Source organism: Aulonocara sp. 'chitande type north' Nkhata Bay, linkage group LG2, assembly GCF_057382095.1.
Source record: "Aulonocara sp. 'chitande type north' Nkhata Bay isolate Kocher_YH1m ecotype deep benthic linkage group LG2, A_spYH_male_GT1.1, whole genome shotgun sequence".
NCBI classification, from domain to species: Eukaryota; Metazoa; Chordata; class Actinopteri; order Cichliformes; family Cichlidae; genus Aulonocara; species Aulonocara sp. 'chitande type north' Nkhata Bay.
The window spans coordinates 31,339,305-31,354,941 of NC_141345.1; the positions used below are offsets into that span (position 1 = coordinate 31,339,305).

At 41.3% G+C, this 15,637-nt stretch overlaps 1 protein-coding gene across 2 annotated transcripts in view; it reads right to left on the reverse strand.

Annotated features, from left to right (window-relative positions):
- afg2a (AAA ATPase AFG2A) overlaps nucleotides 1-15,637 on the reverse strand; it is a 111,486-nt gene that overhangs the window by 74,708 nt on the left and 21,141 nt on the right. For both annotated transcript variants that reach the window (XR_015124414.1, XM_086258971.1), the window contains exons 11-13: nucleotides 13,091-13,248; nucleotides 3,733-3,942; nucleotides 218-271 (exon numbers count right to left, since the gene is read on the reverse strand). Coding sequence is in view for 1 of the 2 variants with exons in the window: in XM_086258971.1 (XP_086115097.1) it covers nucleotides 218-271; nucleotides 3,733-3,942; nucleotides 13,091-13,248 (422 nt within the window). In the remaining variant the exon portion in view is untranslated. The remainder of the gene's footprint in view (nucleotides 1-217; nucleotides 272-3,732; nucleotides 3,943-13,090; nucleotides 13,249-15,637) is intronic.

A 15,637-nucleotide genomic window follows, 5' to 3' on the forward strand; every position in this document is an offset into this window, starting at 1 on the left:
CGCACAAACATACAGAGGAAATACAACACTCATTAATGCCATGAATTACATCTCAGGTCATCCTTTCATTGCGTAAACAACCAAAAATATCCAGAGCATGGACAGAGGAAATAAAGAGGCCAGGAAATCAACTCAGTTTGCATAACTTTCTGCTTACACAACTTATATATATACGTATATGTAAATGATAAAAAACAAGGATGTTAAATGCACATACCTCTCTCACAGCTCGTTCAGACTCCCCAACATATTTACTCAGTAATTCTGGGCCCTGAAAGAAAAGTTTAAAGCGATTTAAAGTTATTCAAGCTAGTCTAAAACGTGACATATTTACAACCTGAAATGCTAAATTATATTAACTAATACTCAAAACACTTTGATGTGGGTTTTATTCTGTCCAGAAAGAATTCATTTGCCTTAATTACTAGCACCTTTATGACTAATCATTCCTTTTTTATCCTGAAGCTTCATCTGGAGGCAGTCCTGTTAGCATAGCTGTTTAAACTGTGACCACACAGCAGCTGCTTCTTTGTCACATCTTTTGCAGGCTACAAAGAGCCCGGTGAAAAACAAACAATGATAATACAGCGTAAGAATGTTACAGATTACAGCAGTGCGTGCACGTGTGTGTGAGTGCGTACCTCCACAGTACTCTTTCGATATTTACTGGACACTGTGTACTGCTTTATGCAACACCTGTGGTTCACTTGGCAAATAAACAGTACTGTTTGCTGCTGCGGCCTCCCTTGTTACTGTTAGTACAATAGTGCTACCAGTACCTACTATGAACGCCACGATAACTGTAGCTGGCATCACAACCTACCAAATTAAATCTCGGGCTCATTCTCACAGATAAAATTTAAGGTTTGTAACCAAAACCAAACACTGCATTGGCTCAGCCAGATCAAAACTGTGTGCAGGACAGCAGCCAAATTTGTCAAGGTTTTTACCCAGCCTTGCTGACAGTGATAAATGAGCATTTTATTTCCATTTAGTTGCAGTTTCTTCCAACTGGAAGACACTAATTCCTCCAGATACCACTGCTACTAAGACCACATCCACACTCTGCCGGTTATGTTTGAGAGGATACTTTTTTCCCCTCTTCATTTTTGGCCTCCTGTCAGCCTAAAACCAGAGATGTTTGAAAATGGTTTCTTGAGTTTTCCCTCACAGCTTGGACAGTTACATCTGGGTTTTTACAAGAAGCATGGAATATACTTAAGATATGTTTAAATGCTCTGCAGCAGCAAATCAACTAATACTGTACTAGGAAAGCATCTCACTGACGCGTTCAATGTCAGTATGCTATTGAAGAGCATCGATCAGAGAGACGTTTGGCATAACAAACAACCTGCTTGTTTAAATAGATAATTACTGGAAAGCATACGCTTGTTATTTCCTGACAAAATAGGAGGCGATTAAGCCATTTCCGGCATTTCATTGTGGATGAGGGAATTGTGGACGCTAAAAAATGTACTCACTTCATTTAATTCTACTTAAACTGCTATTATGACAAATTTTACTCAAATTACTACAAAATAAACCTCCAGTTCTCTCTCTTCTTCTTAACTTCCTAGTCCTTTTCTCCCTCATATCTCCCTTGCTCAGAGCAGATAAACATCCACTCAAACCTCAGAAGAACTTCCTCCACTGCAATCCACCCTTTCAACGCCTCTGGGCTCACCGAGGAGACGACACTTAACTCCCAGCCCCTTTGTCTCCTGCAGTAAGTGAGGAGGTTGACTCATTAATCCCTGGTTCCTCACTCTCTGTTGTAGAGCCAAAGGGTGGACATGGTGAGTTTAAAACCATTGACAATGTAGAGATATGAGCAGTCTCCGTATGTGTGTGTTAGTGTGCACGTATGCATCTGTGGATTTGAGTGTATTTGAGTGGCTGCAGCGAGAGGAAACTAAAATTGACAAGATGATAATAGGGCTTTTCACACAGAGGAAACAGACTGAGCCTTAAAGTATCCACATTTAAATCTGGATAAAGTATCTATGTCAAAGCAACCGCTACTCTGGAAAAACCTGATAGTGTTATTTCAGATGGTGAGAGTGGCTTTCAGCAGGAGGGACAGGATGTTTTTACCCTTCTCACTGATTCTTTTTGTGACGACTTGAAACTTGCAGCACAAGATTATAATAAAACTCTTTAAAAAAAAAAAAAGCAGTAACTTTGTATCAAATGCTAGAAATAGTCACCAGGACTAATGTGCGTGCACAGACATTAAACAACTCGTATTCCTCTGGATTATATTTGCTCCATTAAAATGCTATTGCACATTGAACCTGATTATTGTAATTAGGAAACAGCACGTTTTGTAATTTTCAGGGGGATATTTGTTTTTAGAGTAAGTGTAACAACATTTTTGGTTTCTACAGTGCTACCCTTTGTTTTTCACCAACTGCCATAAACGTTGTATCCTCGACCCCAACATCATGCCAAAAGGAGCACTGCCTTCCGTCGATCCCAGAGGTTTGCGACAGGATTTGATTCGGGTAAAGACGTTGCAGTTCACATCTAGATTTGCTCCTGGCTTAATGGTGCCACTTGAGAGCTTCTGTCTTGGCTTCTTGTCTTCATGGCAACATTCTTTAAAAATATTCACTGATAACAATTCAGCAAGCTGATCAATCAATCTCTGTCAACCGTGCTTGGAGGGCAGCGAGGCTAACGTGGCAGAGAAGATGGAGTGATGAATGAAAGAGGATAAACACGGGGTCAAAGGGCAAGCAAGGAAGCTCTGTGCAGAGGAAGCTGGCCCGCCAATCTGCCTTCAGGTCATTAGGGAAACATCACCACTGCTACTTCAACACAAATGATATCTCAGTGTTCATTTAACTCTTACATCTCACTGACAGACTAGAGATAAATGTCAGTTAAGTGGAGTTCCCATCTGCGTTTGTGGTTTCCTTTTAATGCAATTATCTGACAAATCATATGGCCCCGTGTGTGTTTAATGATACTAAGAGCCCATTTTACTAGTTTGTGCTCATTGTTTTGGTGATTGAAATTTTAGTATTTGCTTCTTGCATGTCACTTATTAGCTGGTATCTGTGTCTATGCAACGCACCAGTACAGTCTTTGGATGAAGGAGTGATCTACACATTAGCTAATAACTTAGCACTAACCTTCTTGTCTAAATAGGGCAACATCTACCTCCAAAAAACAAATATGATACGACTGATTGATTTCATTGTAGTAATTTCTTTTTTTTGTATACAATCTATGCTAAAAACATGGAGTTGTGAAGCAGGTAACTTGGTGCAAACATCTTTAAATTTCAGTGAAGATGTGAAACACAACTGTTCAACACATGCACGTTAAAGGGAGGTAATTTCACTAAGTTCTTCCAGTTGGTTTCTGAGGGAATGACAATGCAACGTACATAAACACTGCTGTTACTGAGGTTCCGCTAAAAAGGCTTGGACTGGGAGTTGAGATTTACTCAACAAATCACCCATCATCTAACTAATGGCTGAGTCATATGCAGTGTTTTGGCAGAGCACTCAACCAAGAATATGATATGAACAGGCACATCTGTAAAACATTATTTGTTCATATTTATGTATGAAAGTTTGGAAAAAACAGCAAGCTTTGGCCCAGTGCCTTTTTTGATTTCAACTCATCATCCATTGCATAACAGAAAAGCAAAATTCTCTATTAAATCTCATCTAAAGAAAGATAGCAAAGGATTATTCTTAAGATTTCATGGAGGAAACTCACTTTAATAGCCAGAAAGTTGAGCCCACTTTCATTAGCCAGAGCCTTGGCAATCATGGTCTTCGAGCAGCCCGGAGGCCCATAGAGAAGAACGCCTTTAGGTGGCTGGATCCCCATGCGGGTGAAGGCCTCTGGGTGCTTCAGGGGCCACTCCACTGCCTGCTTCAGTTTTAGCTTCACTTCTTCCATCCCACCCACATCTGACCAGCGGACCTGGAACGAGGGAATGAAATAATACAATGTTTTTTGTTTTTTGGGGGGGAGGGGGTAAATAGTTACAAATGTAGTTTAATAATGCAGCTCTCTAACAAGTTACCGAAACCAAGGCATGTTCTCTTTATCCCAAATGACTTTCAAAATAAAATACCTCACACACTAATAACAAACCTTTTGTTATAAATGTTCATGGAATGAAAAATAAATTCCATCCATCCATCCATTCGCTTCCACTTATCCTTTTCAGGGTCGCGGGGGGCACTGGAGCCTATCCCAGCTGTTATAGGGCGAGAGGCGGGGTACAGGGATAGGTTAATTGATTAATCCAAATTGCCACATAGGTGTGAATGCGGGAGTGAATGTGAGCGTGAATGGTTGTGTTAGCCCTGCGACAGACTGGCGACCTGTCCAGGGTGTACCCCGCCTCTCGCCCTACGACAGCTGGGATAGGCTGAAAAATAAATTCTTTAGTATAGGTAATACAACAAATATTTAGTGTTTCATCTTTAGACTGTTTTAAGCTTTCAGCTGTTATCATGTTGTGAAAGTACTCTTCTATCCCCTTGCATTTACGTCTCAATGATGGAATTGACAATGAGTCAAAATGACGATCTTTCAAGTTGAATTTTATTTTGGGAAAGAGGACCAAGTTGCAGGGAGGAGAAAAATTTGGTGAGTAAGGTACAGTAAGAGAAGATTCTATTGATGTGGCCAAAAAAACAACAACTTGTGTTTTCAATTTGTTGTACATGACAGCATGATGGCTTGCTTCTGTTCTGCTGAGTGTCCTCCCTCAGATACCCAGGATTGGGTAATGTGTTAGGAACAAAAAGATGTCATTTCGTGGACATACAAACATGTGTTTGTCTGCATGGCTCCTGGAAAGGCTAAAGTCCAACCTGGTGGCATCAGTTAGGCTGAAGCATAATGCCCCAGAGGTTTTCCATTGGCAAGCATGGTGGCAATTCTTTCATTCTCCAGGAACTGCCTGCATACTTTCACCACATGAGGTCAGGCATTGCCATGCACCAGTGCACCAGGAGGAACCCAGGACCCAGTGTACTAGTGTATCTGAAAATGGGCCCAAGGATTTCATGCGTTGTCTAGACTGTACAGCTCCGTGCGTTCCTCCATGGATATGCCTTCCCAGACCATCACTGACCCACCACCAAACTGGTCATGCTGATCAAGGCTACAGGCGGTATAATGTTCTCCACAGCCTCTCCAGACCCTTTTACGCCTGTCACATGTGCTCAAGGTGAAGGTGATCTGTGAAAAGCACGGGGCACTAGCGGTACACACACCTATTCTGGTATTTTATGGCAAATGCCATTTGCCACGATGCCAGGCTGTGAGCACAGCACCCTCTTGAGGACGTCAGGCTCTCAGGCCATCCTCACAAAGTTTGTTCCTGTTTCTTTTGTCTGTCATATTCACACCAGTGGGATCCAGGTATCCCCTCATGCTACCTCATAATACCATTGACTATTATATTGACTATATTAAAAAAAAAAAAAAAAAAAAGCTTTCAGAAAAGATGAGCAGGGAGAAAATATCAGTGGCCTCCAACTGTAAAACCATTCCTGTTGCGGAGACTGTCTCACTGTTGCCCCTCTAGTGCACCTGTTGCTAATTTCATTAACACCAAAGCAGCTGAAAGTGATTATAAACCCCCTTTGACACTGACCAGATCAACATCCAGAGGTTTAATTGACCTGATGCTAGACTCTGCATATAACACTTATCAGTGAACAGGCAATCGAAGAGAAGTTAAAGAAGAAAAAGAGGCAATCTTAGTATTAGCTGAAGCAGATTTAGAAGAGTCTGGAATACAATCAAAATGTTGACTAAAACACCTCTGGTTCAATGCAATCAATCACCCAAACAATAACATGCAATCAAGCAAACTATATATGTATCTCACTGGCAGAGGACGAGAGTGCCCAAACTCTAATAAATGCTCACCATTAGTCCTTTATTCCAATATAAAGCTCAGACTCACATAATACACTCAAATACAAACACATCGCCAACAATAAGTGCAACAGACCAAATAAACTCTGATTGCACACTGATGTCACTGATGTTCTCATGTAACCCACAGGAAGACCTTTTTAACTTTCTGACCACACGAGTAAATCGCAAAGAATGTCAAGTTCTTCCAAACTGTTGACAGGGGTCGGGTGGAGAGGAGAGAAATATAAAAGCATATTTGGAAAGAGATGGAGGAACTGAGGGCTTGGATTGGGGAGACTCTGGACAGAGTGAACAACAACAGAGCGAGTCTGCCAACAGCTGTCTGTCTGACAGATGGAAGGAGGGAGGAAGGGAGGGAGAGGGTCCGGCAGTGAACAACCGGAGGAGATAAAGCAGATAAGGAGACAGCCTCATCCAAAAGCCTCTAAAGCCTTCCTGTCTCTTTCTTCGTTACCAATTCTTTCTTCCTTATGTTTCACCTCTTATGCTTCTTTCGGTCTGCATCTCCTCTCATTCTTTTTTTCCCCCATCTCCTTTTAGATCCACTTTCCCCCACTCATTCCTTCCTGTTTTACTTCTGTCTTTATCTATCGCACTGCTTTTCTGTCCTCCCACATTTGGATTTGTCTTATTACATTCACATGAACGAAAGAGAGAAACCTGTTTTTTTAGGAAGTCAAACAATGTGTCCATATGCAATGTAGTACAGCTGGATACTGTAAAATCTACACACAGTAGTTCAGAAATAGCTCCTCTGCTTCTAAGCTTATTTTGTGTACTGGTGACATAAGATGCTGTCACCAGCAGGGGCACCTTCAGATTGTTTTTCATAAGGGTGGCCATATGAGGATCACTAAAAATATTGGGGTGGCACACGCTGCGCCACCAACCTTCTGTCTGTGTGTGTAAAAAAAAAAAAAATAACAAGTTAACCCTTTAAGACCTACCATAGAACCAAGTCCGCCAGAGCTTATATTATATTTTTACATGCTGTAGTGCCATTTCTGGGAGCATTTCAAGTTGCTATACATCAATACAACTGTTATAGCCCATATTTTAATAATATGTATGCATTAAGTGCATAGTAACTACATTAATTGCAAAACAGTGCAATAAACTACAAAAAAAATGAAAATCGTTTTTGGTTTTTTTGCATATATTTCTACCTGGAGAAATTTAGGAGGTTTATCCCTCAAAACTTAAAATACAAAAAAGTTGCAAAAAATAGTTTACAACAACAGGGAATTTATTTTGAGTGTCTTCATAGTTTTATTTTTAAGATACACCAATTTCTATATACTGCAGGAAAAACGAAAAACAATCCTATGATGCAAATTTGCAAAGAAAACAGCATGTGCATCAAAATAAACTATTTCCAGCAGTGCAATTCGAGTTCTAAGCATCCCAGCAACTATTCAGAAAAGCATAAAGTCAAACATGACTTTATGCTTTATATACGTTTTTGTTCCTGCAAGCGCCTTTTATGCAATTTTTGCAAAGCTTTATGTGGAAGGAAACTGTGACCTAGGACAAGCTGATGGCATAAGATGTAAGTACAACTCCTCCAGTTTCATATGCAAAAAAAAATAATTGCGCTAGCTTACGCAGTTCCGGTTCTACAGGGATTTAAAAATAGTTACGCAAAACAGAGCGTGCCCACTCCGACCGGTTTTAAAGGGTTAATGTTTCAACTCATTGTAGGATGCCTTCTTCTCTTGTGCTCATGTTTATTAAAAATATTACCAACATAGGACAGTCTTGCCAGGAGGGGCCAGTGCCCCCCCGGCCCCTCCTTGGTGGCACCTCTGGCCCTACCAAACTTGTTTCTACATGTATTTTTCATTTGTACCTTTAGACTGACTGTTAAAATAAACAGACAGGCTCTAGTTAAACAGTTTTCAGTTCAAGTGCCACAGGTCTGAATTTCACAAATAATCTAAATGCAGAAAACACTCTGAATACTGAAAACTTTTAATTCTTTGAACTCAACAATGCGATGTGACATGTGAGAGTAAAATTCAACTGAAAGCCAGTGCAAAGTGCATTCAAAATGTTCCTTGATCCTGCACATAGAAATAAAAAGCCATAAAAGATTTAAACATGATCAAGCTCCTCCTCAAAGTTATTTTCTTCTGCATCTCTGGAGAGCTTCCATCACTACTAAACCACAAATTTGGGCAGGACCAGGGCAACTGTTGCTCATCACCAGCACTACTTGCCAGATTTAGTTCCCCAGAACTTCATCCACTTTCCCAAAATGAAATTCAAATTGAAGGGTCGAGGTTTGATACAGCGAAGGAGATCCAGTGCGTACTGCAGAGGCACAAATGTGAGTGGTTAGGATGGGGCTTACAGGGAGCAATCTTAAAGTAACAGCTGTGCTGGAAGTGCCGCGGTGCCACGCACGGAAACAAATTCCAACCAGATATGGCTTTTTATTCACATTAGGAGGCAGAAAACTCTATCCTCTCACCCCGTGATGTAGATATTGTTCGTCTCCACAACAAAACAAGGTTCCACTGAACTCTTCATTACTAAACACCAGTCATTCAAGCACCACCTGTTGAGCACCAGTCAAATTTTCTAAAAAAGAAGGTAACCTTGTTACTGTCAACAAGTGCAAAAGCTATTTACATCTACCTTCCTACCTTCTCTTCCCAGAGCTTTCTATTTTTTATATCTCTCCACTCATTCCTTTTTCCTCACTTGACCTTCTCACTATCACCCTCTCTCACTCTGCCTTAAATACATGCTCAAATCTCTTTCCCTTCCCCTCTTTTTTTCCTTTTTACTTCCTATTCTCTCCTCACAAGCTTGTCCCCCCTCACCCTCCCTACTGCCCTCCATCCAAAGGTAACACATCCCAGGCCACCGGCGCCGTCTCCGGGGAACAGAGCACCTAATGGAAACCTGGCGTCTGGCCACATACTGTAAATACCGAACAATTTATGGACAGCGCTAAGCGAGCGAGAGAGAGAGGGTAACGGATGGTTGGAGGGGAGGGAGGCGAGGAAAGGAAAAAGAGAGAAAACAGTGCTGCAGAGATGAGAAGATAAGCCGAAAGTAGGTAAGCAAAGCAAAATGCCCATTTGAAGCCCCAGAGAGTAATGAAATGAAATAAAAAGTGAGATAAGGTCATCTGTAAAACACGGGAGATTGAGGGAACAGGTGAGCATGATTAGAAAAAAAATGGAGGGAGACAAAAAAAAAAGGAGGTTTTTGTGACATACATTACACAACATTTATAAAAGAAATAATTAGAAGGCAAAAAATGATAACTGAGCAGCTTTGTGCTGATACCGATGATATTTAAAGCGAATGACGTGAATTCTCCAACTACGTGCCTCGGCTTTTACTTTTTGCCAAGTTTTGCAGTGTTTATGCAGTCATTCAAACTGAAATAGTATCATTACTTTGTGATGTTTTGCAACTCCGAGAAATTATATTAGACAATAAGGGAACAATAAATCAGCTGGATATTACTTTTGGTGAAAAAAGGCAAAAAATTGCAGGGATGGTCCAAACATTTTTCCTGGCCTCATTGGCTGCATTTATTATTTACATGTATGAGTGCAGCATCGGGTCACAAGAGAAGAATGTTTTCTAGAACTTTGCAGTTTTCCTGGAAGTTTAGGTCCCTGAGAGTTTTCGATGATTACGCTGATGACACAGGTAGACACATATTAAAATTGGCTGGAGGTACAATGATTGAACATTTCCTTTTCAACTGCAAACAACGAACAGCTGCTAGGGTCAAATGCAGAGAAAAAGCATGTAAGCCTCCAAATTAGCAGCCACATCCACAGGCGTTTAATTACAAATCAATTATTCCCATGTTTCTATCAAAGAAGCAGATGTGCAACACAACTTTATGCACTCATCTTCCCCCTGTTTTTTGTTTTTTTTAAGTTGCCTCTGCAGACTCAATGGAGTCATTGTAAGAAATAACAATAAAAAGTCACATTAAGTGTAAGCTGCCTTTTGTCACGAATGAAGTGTTTGTGGAATTAGAAGGCAATGTTTTGACTCACACCTCGCTCTGCTGTGTTTCTCCCCCTTCTTCCCTCTCTTCCTTTTTGTACGAGACCCAGTTATTATCTTTTACTGTTGTTTTCTGAACTTTACAAGGGGCCTTCTCAAGCTCGGGTCCTTTGATGGGGCTGTGAGGAGGGGTGTGGGGGACTTCACAGACAAAAAAAAGTCAAGAGAGACAAGGAGTATGTTTAAAAGGAAGAATAATAGGCTTGTTATACAGCTGCCAAATAAAAATATTAAAGCCAGGCTATAAAGTGGAAGATGTTCATTAAAAAAAAAACTGGGTAAACTGAGATAGTTTGAAGAATTTCTCATCACAGAGCAAACAAAGGATTAAATCAAACTTCTGATGTATTTAATCATAAATAAATGGTAAATTGAGAGGCATATTCTGTAAAATCTCTAGATCTGTGATCTGAGAAGGTTTCGGAGGAACTCGAGGCATGTACTTATCCGGCACCACTGGAAGTTTCTTATATAAAATGGATTAGAAACAAATGTTTGCACTCATGTGGATATAATCAAGTCCGGGGCTCTGCGGCTGCCCTTTCAGCTGAGCTGTGCAAGGAGAGGAGAAAAAAAAAATCCAAACTCAAACTCACTCCTCTCTTGTTTCCAGGAACCGGCCACAAGGACTGAATGTCTCTGGGCGAGCTCAGTGCAGAGTGCTGCAGAGAAAAGGGGAGGCGGGTGGAGGTGAAGGGATAGGAAGGACGTTTCTTCTTCTTTTCGCTTTCTCTTTTTTTGGTTGCTGGCAGGAACCGTTAGCGACCCGATCTGCTTTCAATTACCGGTGGAGGATGATGTTAGCCCTCTTCCTGTCCGTTATGTCTTGCACATGCAAACTCCAAAACATCCTGGAGTCTCACCACTGTCCTCTCATCTCTCCTTCCCCTCTGTCCCTCCCCTCCTTTGCTCCATTTTTCTCCCTTCATCCACTAAGAACAAGTGATTCATCTTCATTGTAGCGGAGGGTAAAATGGCCACGGGGTCATTTCCACTCTTCCTCAGCCTGACCCTCATCTGCTGGTAATTCAGTGGTCAGAGAGTAGTTAAGGGATTGTTTCATGTGCATTTAAAAGGGACAATAAAATACACAGGAAGACCGCTGCTGCTGCTGCTCTCTTTGAGCTTTTCTCGCGATTCTGTTTAGTTTAGAGATTTTCATTCTCCTTTCGATGAAACAAAGATCGAATGAAACAAACCAGACTACTTCCTCTCATCATCTCATCCAGACTGTGTCATTATGAATGATGCCATAAATAAGTCAAGTATGTGAAGAGAAGGTCTCTTAATTTTTCCCAGACTACTCTTTGACATCCAGCTCCAGTTGAAAATGAACAAACAAAAGTCTTCATGCGTTTCTATGCCCACATGTGAGTACAAGCCCAGCCTCAGAGCTCTGTCCCTTTAGATTTAACCTGGCACTAACTGACACTTTCATAATAACAATCTGTTAAATGTCATGAAGTTGACATAGTGAGAATTTCAAAGGCATTGCTCATGACTTGAACGGAAGCGTGGCCCAACCGGAGGTTTAAGCTGATCGATCCCCAGAAACTCTTAAGATATGAAATTAATAAGTTTATATTCAGGAGCAATACATTAAAAACAAATTACTGACCACCTTTCAGAGCATTTCAAATCCTGCTATGTGGTACAGATCATCCTAGAAGTTTGTGCTCCGGTTTTTGTGAGTGAAATTCTTGTGTTAGGGTAGTTATTTGATTAGCACTAATTAGCAAGTATAGTGTCTATACGTCTATGGTTCAGCTGGCTGACTAAGCTTGCTAGCCTTAACTGATAACTGATAACAGCACTCCAGTCTCTCTTCTCATAAGGCGAGAAAGACCTAGAGTGCAGCTGCTCAAATGTTGAGGTTTTGAAATGCAGAGTTGGAAATCAATGTGTGACGTCACCACGATTACGTCTGTTATACAGTTTGTGGACAAGGAATAATCACGTCAGTGAGAGTGGTGATCATAGTGGAACATTTAGCAACTCAAGAACCAGATTTCTTTATGGCGTCAGCAGAGATATCTGTTTAATTTAGTTTTTACGGTGCCTGTGCTTCCTGTCTGTTGCATAGCAGACGTTGCACTCTCTGACGTTAGCTCGCTTTTTTTTCCTTATTTCCTTCTTTTGGCTCTATAACTGGAAGAAAAACACTCAGAAGCTGTCACTATAACTGCAGCTTAACTTTCACTCCCATTAACAGTTGTTAGCCTATTTCCAAAGGTTAGGAACCATTTCAGGAACTAATGAACCCAGGAGTTAAATTTAGTCACTATGACATCATTTGATGTTCCTACTCTAACAATTTTACATCATGGACCTACGAGAATGATTAAGGGTGTTTTGACACCTGTAGGTCGTTTACTCCTGTCTGAATCAGTTGATGAGTTTGTAAACTTGTAGCTTTTCCTCATGATTTGGTTTCTTTCTGCACAGAAAAAAATCCAAAAGAACTCTGAGCAAACCAAAACGCGTCACTACAAACCATGTGAGCAGGTTCAGTCGGCTCATTGGCCAGATGTGTCTGGAGCGGAAGCAACAAAAGTAAATACAGGAAGAAAGTGCTGTGTTCTAGACTATTGGAGATCACAGAGGTTTTATATTCACAGCTAGTTGCTAGCCTGTACAGGTTTTTGCACATCTATAGTACCTTTCCACATTCAGGATACAAAGCAAACGTGGCTACAGGAAGTTTTTTAGCTTAAACTTGTAATATATACCTGGTAGTTGGGTCGGACCGAGACTCTTTTGGAAGAGTTGATTACTGTGTTCACACCTGCACAAACGAACCAGCCCAAGGGAGAAAATGAACCAGATTTCAACTGAAATGGACTAAACCCTGCATGTGCGAAAACACCCTACCTTTGGAGTTTATGCCAAATGGCCAAATAAAAATTCCTGCTAGAACAGGAGCTTAGCTTTATAGTGCAATCTGGAAGCATCAGCTTCTACTAACTCCAAGATCAATATGAGGGTCATTTCTTATAGATGAGTGAATTTTTAAAAAGATATGTTTTTCACCTTTAAGAAGACAGACAGATGAGTCTAAATGAGCTTAAGTCATGAGAGAATGAATGGAAAAAACAAACAAACAGACTAGTTGTGTCAGTTAATGTACCTTGGGGACATCAATAGCAACCTCCCTCATGGCACTGGGCTTCACTACAGACATGGCCCACTGGAGGTCCTGCAGAGTGACTGTCACTGTCCCCATTAGCTGCTGGTCAGACGGTGGTTGATGGGAACCTCCCAGTGCTCGCCTCAGTGCGTGCAAACCTGCACAGAGAAGGTTTACATCAGCTACTGTAAATCTGTCACCGAATCAGAAGTGGAAAACAACTTCATGCTGAATAAAGAAAAAAAAGAAAAAAAAGAACTGACTTGACACAGGTTTGACCTGAAGGGAAGCCTTTTTGTTTGACGTATAACAACTTTAAAAACAAAACAAAAAAAGAAGCTTTCCCTGAAAACATTCAGGCTGACATATTATAGAAAAGATTGATCATTTCAAATTCAAAAAGAGTTCTGGATCCACTGCCTAAAAAAGAAATGCTTGTGCCATTTTTCTTCAGTTTCATTCCAAACCCATATGCACCAAGTCCGTTTTTTTAACTCAAAACGTTCAGGCTTGTACTTGCTGCGATGATACACACCTAGTGAATGCAAATCTTAAAATGAACGCTAATTCCCCTTTTGACGGTGAAAATAATTGGGCCTGCAGAGAAAAGTAAGCAGGCAGAAGGGAAGGAGAGTGTAATTGAAGAGCTTAAGGTTTGAATGCCTTTAGTCTGCAACTGAATAAAAAGAAGATAAGAAAACAAACACTGATGTGTCAGTATCAAAAAATGAGCCTTTGTTTCGCTCTGCAAAAACAGTCAATGCAGAGTGATCTCACGAGGAAAACAGTCTGGGCCGAGTTAGCTTTTAAAAATTGTGAGGTGATGACTGACATAGAGCACATACTTCTGAAGAAAAGGTTAGAAAAAATTATTTATTTACTGGAAAGGTCATTAAACATGCCTGCTAACCATAGAAAGCCGCTCTGTCTTCTATTGCTGGATGCCGAGCAGCTGCGGTCAAGTGCCTTATTTAGAGGAGGCTAAGCAGCACTTGTAAAGGGAACTTAGTTTTCTTTTTCCTGCTTTTCCACAATCAGTTAACAACCACAGTTGTTATCTGTGTCACGGGGGAAATGAAGATTGATTAAGGATCTTGTTCTGAAGCACGTTCTCAACAAAGGATGTTCTTACACTTTTTGTTTAAACAGAATCTGTTGTTTACTTCAAAGGAGCCTGATGTACTGTACAGGTGAAATTAGAACTGTGCAAACATCGGCAGTGTTACTGCATGAATCGGATCAGTGCACAAGGATTCCAATTGGTCATGTACAGTTTTAAAAACCTTCCAATTTACTTAAAGTGTAAAAGATTTGCAAGTAGGTCTAGGGTCAATGCTGCTTGCCATCACTGCTAAAAATGTAAGGAGAAATGCAAAGAGTAAAGCAATGACAGCATGCGAAACGCCATGTGTGGATCAGCTTGCATCCAGCTGTGGAGATTTAACCCCTACAGGTGGGAGGACAGGTCTTCTCTGAGTTAATTACATGCTAAATGTGGCCAATGATTAGTAGTTACAAAACCAGCCCACAACCACGTTTCCAACCCCAGTGTTGGGTAACAGTATATTAAACACACAACCGTTCTCAATGCACATGTGCACATATCACACAAACACACTCTTGGCTTCCTCTTCTGAGCAACAGGGTTGGGGTGGAGGGGGTCTGGATAGGAGACGGAGTGGAGAGGGCTGTAGGGGAACGGACGTGGTCCAGGGCTTGGGGCCAGAGAGCAGACGAGAGGGGATTTACGATCAGACAAGAGTGCATCCTGTTTATATTTTCCAGGACCCGTCTGACTAGGCAAGGGACAGACAGACAGACAGACAGCGAGGGAGCGAGGGGAAGTAGAAGAAGAAGGAGAAATTCAATTATTGGAAACGCATTTGTCTTCGGCCGAGCTCAATGTGTTCCCCAGTCCCGGCTCCCTGGTGTATGATGCATTTTTCACGCCCCTTCAATCTTTATCCCCAAACACCCACCCTACTTCTTACTCTCAATCCCCAGAGCTCTAAACATCCCATCATTCCACCTGGATGCTGCTTCAGCTCTTCATCTGCGATAATGCTTCGTCCCGGCGCTGCTTAGACTGCAGAAAAACATCTGGTTTGAGTGGAACAGACGAGGCAAGACAGGATAGGATGTGGAAGGAAGCTGGGGCGAGGAGGGAGATGAGGAGCACCAGCCACAACACCATATGCACTAACCCCAAACCAAAGCTGCCTGCCCTGCAAAGGCAGTGGGGCCTCAGCCTCTATAAATGCTGAGAAGGTGATGGAAGAGGGCCAAAAACAGGATTAACTGCTGGGTTCAGATCTTCTTTGAGCTTAGAATGACCACGGAGATAGAATGATTTTGGACTTATAACTCTATAAAAAGTTGATTATTCGTATTTTACACAGATCAGAATAAATAAACCTATATATAATGGGTAAATATAATAAGCCGCTTCTTCAGTGCATCTCTTATTCTGAAGATGAACTCCAACTCCACCAACTTGGACTGCTGCTGCTGATCAGTCTTTGCTCTGCTCTGCAGCCTTGTGGCACA